This window comes from Humulus lupulus, chromosome 5 (genome assembly GCF_963169125.1).
Source record: "Humulus lupulus chromosome 5, drHumLupu1.1, whole genome shotgun sequence".
NCBI classification, from domain to species: Eukaryota; Viridiplantae; Streptophyta; class Magnoliopsida; order Rosales; family Cannabaceae; genus Humulus; species Humulus lupulus.
Window position 1 is genome coordinate 242,214,066 of NC_084797.1, and position 9,434 is coordinate 242,223,499.

The window sequence follows — 9,434 nt, forward strand, 5'->3', positions numbered from 1 at the left end:
TTCCATTTTAAGGATCATCATATTTACTTTTTTTCTTTTCTTTTTTGCTATATTATGTTAGTGTATATTATATATTAGGGTTCGATTGATGTTTTATTGAATTAAAATAAAAAAATCTAAATATAGAAATTGAATAGTGTCTAAGAATGTGATTGTAGTTACAAGTGAGGGATCATTTACTCTACCAGATTTGTTCTCTTTGCATTTTTTTTTATACTTATTTTGTCATGTGATAAATGTACCCTGAACTTACGGGGGGGACTCAATACAAAAATGTGATATTTTTATAAATATTATATATAATAATATTTTTCAAGATTTATTTTCATAAAAATTGATATAAAATTGAATCTTAGTAACTTGGGGGCAAGGCTTGCCTACACCCGAAATAAGTGGAAATTAGATCCTGTATCTATTTTAAATGATACAATTTAATTTTTACCTACTATTTTTAACTTTTATTTTAGTACCCAAATTTTTAATTGATGTACCCATTATACCCCTTCAATTAAATGTTTTTTTTTTCTCCTTAAACACACTACAATTAGAATGTATTTCCAATTTAACTATAATATGACACATATAATACACATTACAACAACACTAATCATGTGCTCAAATAAGAGTAATTTGAGAAATCTCATGATAATAATGGGTAAAGTTCCAGTAAATATATTTAGTGTCTAATTTTAGTTAACTACCCCTAAAAAATGAGTAGTTCTCAACTTTTTCCCCCGAAATAAGGCACTGAAAAGATGTCGAGTTCAAATCCCCTTCCCCAAATAAAATAAAACATAGAAAAGAAACCATAATAAAAATGTAAATTTAAAGATTATGCAGTGTGAGAAGTACTTAGAAGCTTTGCATAAATTTCGAAGACAAATGCAATTGCAAGAGAGACGGAACAATCATGTGAATGGCTAAGTTAGTTTGTTGAGTTTTGCAAGACAGTTGTCTTTGGGCCTCGTATGCGGTAAGTATCTGACGCTACTAGTAGGGTTGAGTCGTTCAAGCCTGACAATGATTGTACAAGAAATTTGTAAATTGCCTGGCTAGCTAGCTAGTTAGTTTAAGCTAACAATTTAACTCAAAATGATACGATTGTTAAGTAGAAAAAGCTATTAATAATGTAGAGAGAGAGAGAGAGATGTGGAACTAACTCATAGTGAAGAAGAAAATAATGAAGAAAAGTTGAGAGTTCAAGCTTAGTGAAATCACTTCCTGGGCATAGCCTACTTCCTGTTCCAAAGGGAATGAAACTTCCTTTCTTGGGTTTGCATTCCTAAACATATTCACACCACTTTAGATTTTAGTCAGTGTTACATAAAAATCCATGCATATGATTCACTACAAAATTCACATTTCATTTTACTCACATTCCATCTTGAAGGATTGAACTCGTTTGGATTGTGATAACATTCCGGGTCTAAATGAATCCCTCTAAACCAGATTAACACTTTCCACCCTTTTGGTATCGTGTATCCTTGAAAGGGAAACTTCTTACTAAGTTGTGGTGCATATATATATATACTAATTATATCTACATATGTATATATATATATATATATATAAAGAGAAAAAAAAGATTAATAACGACTTACCCCCAATGCTAACATCTGTTTTTGCCTCTCTATATGTAAACAATGAGACATTAACCACGCGGAGTGTTTCATCAATTACCTAATTAATTCAACACACATAATGTTGTTATAGAAAGTGAACTCAAATTTGCATAGTATTATTATTATTATAAGAGGCTAATGGTACTTATTATAGTTCTTTATGATTATTATGGCTCAATTGATTGATAACAATACCATACGAAATTTTATGTAACCTTGGAGAGGTATTCCATTTTCCTAATTTCTTTGATGCTCAGTCCTTCCTCCGTTGCTGGTCTTTCCAGCAGAATTTCCTCTTGCTCTGCCTGAAAATTCAAGCGAGTTAAAGATTATTGAATTGAAAACAAAACAAAACAAACCAATTTGCAAAAATTTACTTGAGACAAAAATCCCAAGCACCTCAGTTCTACTTTCAAATTTTCTTTTCAAACTTTCTAAATTTAATAAATAAGACAGTGTAGTTCAGTAAATCAAGCTAGAATAATTAGCTATAACAGAGAATTTGGAAGATGGAGACAATAAACATTGCAGTCTCTTTCTAGGAAAGTAGTTAACTTTGAACGGAGCCAACACATAAAGCTAGTAAGTGCATCCATATTCCAACCAACACTACTACAATTTGGACATCAGCCATCGGACATGAGAGGTCGGTTCTCCTTAAACCGACTTAAGACATGTTCATAAGTTGGTTTACACCGAACCGACCTATCATGTATGTCCAAGGTAAGCATGGTAGGTCGGTTGCGCGAGAACCGACCTACTATGTGGACATGGTAGGTCGGTTCTGTGTGAACCGACCTCCCATGCTTATAGAAGACATAATAGGTCGGTTCATCCTAAGAGTATATCTTGACCAACCTTAGCTTTCTGGAGATACTCAGGATGTTCATGTAAGAAAAGGGTTGCCCACAAAGTGGCATGAGCTGTAGATTCATGACCAGCATTTAAGTACATGAGGATCACATCTATGATTTGCTCATCATCTAATTTTTCGCCATTCTCGTCCTCAACATCCAGCAGTAAATCGAGCATGTCTGTCTTATCCTCTAAAAAACTATTCTCTCTCCTGGCCTTTCTTCCATCTATAACACCCTGAAGAATCTTCACCAACTTCTTTCGAGCCTGTACAATACAAGAATGTCATTACTACCAAATTTTTTCAAAGATAGCACTTATTCTTCTGATGTTATGAAACAAGTTCTACTAAAATCACTGTGCCTATAATGACATATCACCAAACTAAGCTCCCAAATAAGTTGGGTAACAAACTTGAACTTACACTAATAATTAGTTTTATTTTTTATAAGATGGCATAGCTCCATGGTAAATAAAAATGTCTCAACAGCATTGCTGTTATGAATTAAAGAAAATTGACCTTTAATGCTTTATGATAAGCAAAGCCAGGTAGGTTGATGGCCATGGCTCTAAGTCCATAATTGAGTTTAGCATATTCTTTCTCCATTATCTCAATCACTGGGCCACTCTCACAGCTTAAAAAAACATGCATGATTATTTGAAAGGTGATCTTCCTTATCTCAGTCAAGAACTCAAATGACCTCTCTGCTTTTGACAAATTATCCAAGGACGTTACTATAACATCTTTCATGAATTCATGGTAGACAGAGAGGGCCTTCTGACCGCTGATCGGGGCGGCAGTCAGGCGGCGCAGACACTTGTGCTCCTCTGCAGAAAGGCCTAAAAAAGATTTCCTTCCCAACAATTGAGAAGTTGATTTAGGCCAGCCTTGCTTAAACTGTGCATCATCCATCAAGACTGGTCTACATGTTTCTGGTGCTGTGACAATGATTGTTGGGCTTCCAAACAAGTAGGCCTTGTAAATTCCTGTTCTGCCATATCTAGGCTTGCAAGTTGTAACAACCACAAGAGAAGTAAGAAAAAACACATTTTGTTTTTCTGGGTTGTTGGCCATATATTTGTGTATAAACATTCCAGTCTATACTTCTATGCACATATAAATATATATATATATATATATATAGAGAGAGAGAGAGAGATGAAGACCTGGAAATGAAGTTGGAGATGAATGAATCAGGGTGACCAAATTTGAAAGCAATGAGAAAAGACCACATATTCCCAATGAGAGGCCAACCCATATCACCTGGAGGCAGAGAGCACTGCCTTCCAGCCACCATGCTTACATGATACCACTCATTAGCTCTCTTCACGATCAAAATTAATGCAACAAGGCCACCTATCAAAGCTGAGAAAACCCAAAATCCAAAATTCAACTCCATTTTAAAATGTCTTGAAACGTTTATTAATTTCAGACAAGAAGACTCTAAAGCTCCATTAACATGTTACTTGTTATATAGTACAGACATGTTAAGAGGTCTAATCCTCTTCTATATTACTTGTTTCTTGTTAATTTTTTTGGGCTCTTTTTCCACTTTCCCATGTATCATTTTCGATGATAAGCATTTGGAAGAAATGAACAAAGAAGATGCTTTTGATAAAACTCCAAAATAGAACAAAAACTAAATAATAATAATGTACGAGAGACGTAACATCAAGTCATATCATCACCCAAGTAAAAGTGGCAAAGAGGGGAGGGGACATAAAGTCCTTCTCCAACCCATAATTCTATACAACCCATAATATTATACATGATACACCTACACAAAAACTAAAGAATTAACCTCATCTTTTTTTCCATTCCAACCACTTCACCAAAAAGTATATTCTTTATTATTTTATTATTTTATCTTGGGTTTATACTTTTTTTGGATCCTATGTTTTGTCTTATTACTTGTTTGGACTCTGTATTTTGACAAATTACTTTTTGGACCCTATGTTTTGTAAAATGGTTAAAATAGAACCCTAAACTCGATTTTGGTTAATGTTTTCTTAACTAAAATCACAAATAATTTACCAAACTAACAATTCAGAACAAAAATAAAATCATTCTGCTTAAAAAATGTGTTGTTATATTCAATTTTTTCTTCATAAAAAATTAGTTTAGGGTTCAATTTTAACCCTTTTACAAAAAACAATTCATATTACAAAATTTTTTTTGCAAAACAACCAAAGAAAAATTTAATATAAAATTAGTAATATAAAAACAATATAAAAAAACAAATAACCTAAAAAAATAATAATCAAATTACAAACACACCCTTCCAAATTTGATTAAGAGTAAAATTATGGCATAAACCAACTTTTATACAAAAATATGGGAAAATAAACCCATAAAAGTGAAAATTCTTAAAAAAAAAACCATATTTTTGCACACTTTATTAAAAATCTCATATAAAATGTAATTTCCTCTTACTTTTTGGATCCTATGTTTTGTAAAATGGTTAAAATAAAACTCTAAACTCGATTTTGGTCAATGTTTTTTTAACTAAAATCACAAATAATTTACCAAACTAACAATTCAGAACAAAAATAAAATCATTTTGTTTAAAAACTGTGTTGTTATATTCAATTTTTTTTCATCAAAAATTAGTTTAGGGTTCAATTTTAACCCTTTTACAGAAAACAATTCATATTACAAAAAAATTTTGCAAAACAACCAAAGAAAAATTTAATATAAAATTAGTAATATAAAAACAATATAAAAAAACAAATAACCTAAAAAAATAATAATCAAATTACAAACACACCCTTCCAAATTTGATTAAGAGTAAAACTATGACATAAACAAACTTTTATACAAAAATATGGGAAGATAAACTCATAAAAGTGAAAATTCTTAAAAAAAGCCATAGATTATCTTTTTTTGAAAAAAAAGCCATATTTTTGCACATTCTATTAAAAATCTCATATAAAATGTAATTTCCTCTTACTTTTTGGATCCTATATTTTGTAAAATGGTTAAAATAGAACCCTAAACTCGATTTTGGTCAATGTTTTCTTAACTAAAATCACAAATAATTTACCAAACTAACAATTCAAAACAAAAATAAAATCATTCTGCTTAAAAACTGTGTTGTTATATTCAATTTTTTCTTCATCAAAATTCAGTTAATGGTTCAATTTTAACCATTTTACAAAACATAGGCTCCAAAAAGTAATTTGTCAAAATACAAGGTCCAAACAGGTAATAAAACAAAACACAGGATCCAAAAAGTAATTTGTCAAAACACAAGGTCCAAATAGGTAATAAAACAAAACACAAGATCCAAAAAAGTATAAACTATTTTATCTTATATATAAAATAATATACATACATATTTATTATTAAATCTAATATAAAAAGTAAAATAATACTGCATTTTGTTTTTGCCGTTGCTACATTACTCTACCATATTTGGTGAGGCATTATAGTTTACCAATATAATAATGAGATAAATAAAGTTGATTTGATTTTGTGCTATTTTTTTTAATAATATATTTGCTATTTTACAGTTCAGTTGGAACTGGACAATCTTTTTAATAAGACAGATAAGACAGATGCACATGGAATGCAAGTCAACTTTAGCAGTACGGGTGGTAATTTAATTTAAATAACACACTCGGAATTAATTTGTTTAATTGACATATTTTATACAAAAATTAATCATTTTTTTCCATTCCATCGTTGCTTTGCTATTTGAATAACTGAAAAACTCATTTCAAAAGAATAAATTTCATCACAATAGGAATTTCAATCATACTCCATTAAAAATCTTTATCCAACATTAAAGTAGATTAGGAGAAAAAAATGAAAGTACATACAAATCATTTCATAAATTGCAAAATGTATCTATTTATAAGTACACCTCATCAACTTATATTTTATAAGTGCAGCAAAATAAATTGTTATTTTTTCACTCATATTAAGGGCCCGTTTGGTAAAATTTTTATTTTTGAATTTTTTAAACACAAAAATAGAAATATTATTTTATTTTTGTTTTTTATTTTTAAAAAATAAAAATATGTTTTGTAACTATTTTTAATTTTTGTTTTTAAAAACAAAAAATAATAAACATGTTTGATAACTTTTATTTTTATTTTTTGTTTAACAATATGAGGTGTTGATTTGAAAATGAGAAGAAAAAAATAAAAACTATTTAAAAAAATTTGAAAGTGAAAATTTTTTATTTTTAAAATTTAATAAATTTTAATTAAAATTTAAAAAAATAATAAATAAAAATAAAGTTATCAAACACATTTTATATTTAATTTTTAAATTTTTAATTAATTAAATAAAAGATTATTTTTTTAAGTGTTACCAAACAACTTCTAACTTAGTCAACTTATTAAAAAAATATCTGATATAAAAAGATAGTGGAACACTGACAATAGATCTTATTAAAATATTCAGGTGAAGCAATCAAAATATGTTCCTAGTTTTTTAGATCACGACAAAACACTCTAAGACCATGACATTTCAACTGCATAAATAATTGCTTCAAACAATTTATATTAAAACAAATGTTCAAAGTCAAACTGACAAATTATATAAAGAACAATAACAAAACCTCACCTCAGCAAGAACATTAAATCGTACCATTAAAGTATAATAAACTATCAGCAAGAACATCTCAATTCATTGTAGTACTGTCGAGAAAATGAAACGGTAACCGTTTGGGTATCTACTCAATAAAATATGGGAAATTTGATTAATCATACTTACATTAGCTTAATAATTAAAATTTGAACCAAAGTTAACCACCATATGATATCAATGCTCATCTTTTATTTAATACAAAAAATACTCCTCTCATAACATTTTTCCTCTCTATTCTCCCTCTTCCTCTCTACCTCTCTTCACCATACATTCTCTCTCACTCTCTCTTCACCATACGTTTTACACACAAGATTTTTATACTAAAATCTTGCAAGAAAGATACACATTCGGACATTGTGGATTATTTGAGGAGAAACACCAAGCTTTGTGTTATTTTTGCTCATAGTAAAGAGATTAAATGGGCAAGTGATTTTCTTTGATTCTTGTTGTTGTTGGTTGCTTTTATGATTCATAATGCTGTTTAGATGTTGGATCTGTAGTTTGTTGGTATTTTTTGCTGTTTTTTTGGGTGAAAATCGTGTTATGTGAAAATCTGCGTTTTCTTGGGTTCCCTGAGTTTTTTTCTAAATGCCCGATAGTGTCCGATAGAGACCCGATACAGGCACGATAGTTGTTGAGTTTCAAGGTTAGGGATGAAGGTCTGATGGCAACCCGATGGTTGCCCGATAGTTTGGTTACCCGATGGTTATAAAGGTACGATGGCTACCCGATGGTTGCCCCGATTATTATTTTAAATCTATACACCCTTTTAAGTACGATAATGGATCGATAGTAGTCCGATATATGCCCGATTGTTATTATTAAGTTACTGCGGACCTAATAGTACGATGGTACTCGATGTTACCCGATACTTGCCCGATATTAGTGTTTTAAGTGATCAAAAACATAAATAAAACTTTGCCCGATACCGCCCGATATGGCCCGATACTGGTACGATGCCAAAACTTTTGAACTAAATTTCGACATTTTGTTGCCATTTACTGATTTTTTTTCTTTGTACATGATAGGGTCAACTTTGTTCGCGTACTTAATGTATAATGGTGTTTGAGAGCGTGAAGGTAGAGATTGAGTTTTTAATGGAGTCAAAAATTTAACGTTCGAGTTGGAGAAGGACATAACTTACTCACAACTTGTTGAACTTCTGTACTCAGAGCTGGAGGTTGACAAAGTGCAGTATGACCTGAAATTAGAAGTGAATTATAAGTACATGAAAGGGTTAATGTATCGGCCTGAACTTATAAGGAATGACAAGGGTGTAAGCTTATATTTGTCAATGCTTTTGAAGAAGCCAGATGAAGTTGTAGCAAGTGTGGTGGTAAAGGGCACAACAAAGCGTCTTGCAAGTACCGAGGTTAACTTGTTTTGTTTGTATTCTAGTTGACCTATTATGTTTTATTTCTGCTTGAACTAGTAATATTTGTTATGTGCTGGATTTTGCAGGTTTTTTTCTATTTTTTTCTCCATTATGAAACTCTTAAATATGTAATAATCCAATGTTGGTTCGATAGTGCACGATGCCGATACGACAATGCACGATATTGTTTGTTGTATGATTATTTAAATGTATCTTACAATATGGTACGACGTTGCTCGATGTAGTACGATAGTTAATGTACAACATTAGGGTACGATAATGTACGATATTGGTCCGATAATGGTACGATGGTATGGTTTCAGTACAGTTCGTGAAATTTGTGAGGCATGTGAGGGTACGATAGAGTACGATAGTGATCGACGATAGTACGATGCAAAGATTAAGCACATTAAAATGTAGTAATTACAAAAAGAGCAATCAAAAAAATTATACAATTCAAAAAAATTAAGACCGTTCAACATAAGTTTTGGTAGAATAAGTCTACACACCACCTTTGCCTAAAAAATTTCATATTATTGTCAGTTACATTATCAAATGGTAGTTGTAGAAGCTTATGTTCAATATGCTCAATTACGTAACATCCGCAATCGCCACTGCATTAGAAAATAAACAATAATTTAATAAAGTTTTGTAATTAAGAAATAATAATTAATATGTGATATTTAATAAAGTTCACCTGGATTTTGTTTGCGGTACGAATTCACGTGGAATGAGTTTCCAATCGAAGGGTCTGACCTGACTCTCTGATGCTGTCAACTGAGGCGCGAGTATAACGTCATGGTTCTCAAATAAACCGGACTGTCGCAAGACCGACGGGAAAATGGTACACCAGTCAACCATCAAGCTGATCAAATCGTTTTCGGAAATTGATCCAATACTGGAGTCAAAGATGTTGAGCATCCACCCATTCAGGTCTGCCTCTACAGCTACCCAATGCATTTGGTCTTTCAAGAAGAGGGCAAAA

General features: G+C 31.0%; 1 protein-coding gene across 1 annotated transcript; it reads right to left on the reverse strand.

The window, feature by feature from the left end:
• Positions 1-662: 662 nt before the first annotated feature.
• On the reverse strand, positions 663-4,143 carry LOC133834111 (ent-kaurenoic acid oxidase 2-like). Its single transcript, XM_062263617.1, has 8 exons — positions 3,645-4,143; positions 2,998-3,478; positions 2,481-2,744; positions 1,838-1,927; positions 1,602-1,680; positions 1,377-1,483; positions 1,161-1,282; positions 663-1,014 (listed from the first exon to the last, which is right to left on the reverse strand). The coding sequence occupies exons 1-8, from the start codon at positions 3,875-3,877 to the stop codon at positions 921-923; spliced, it is 1,470 nt and encodes a 489-aa protein (XP_062119601.1). The 5' UTR covers positions 3,878-4,143; the 3' UTR covers positions 663-920.
• Positions 4,144-9,434: the final 5,291 nt, after the last annotated feature.

Coding starts and splice junctions, on each gene's coding strand:
- LOC133834111 (XM_062263617.1), bottom strand. CDS start 3,877: ATGGAGTTGAATTTTGGATTTTGGGTTTTCTCAGCTTTGATAGGTGGC. Junction 3,479..3,644: donor ATCTCCAACTTCATTTCCAG/GTCTTCATCTCT, acceptor TTGCAAGCCTAG/ATATGGCAGAACAGGAATTT. Junction 1,928..2,480: donor AGTATCTCCAGAAAGCTAAG/GTTGGTCAAGAT, acceptor TTGAATTTTCAG/GCAGAGCAAGAGGAAATTCT.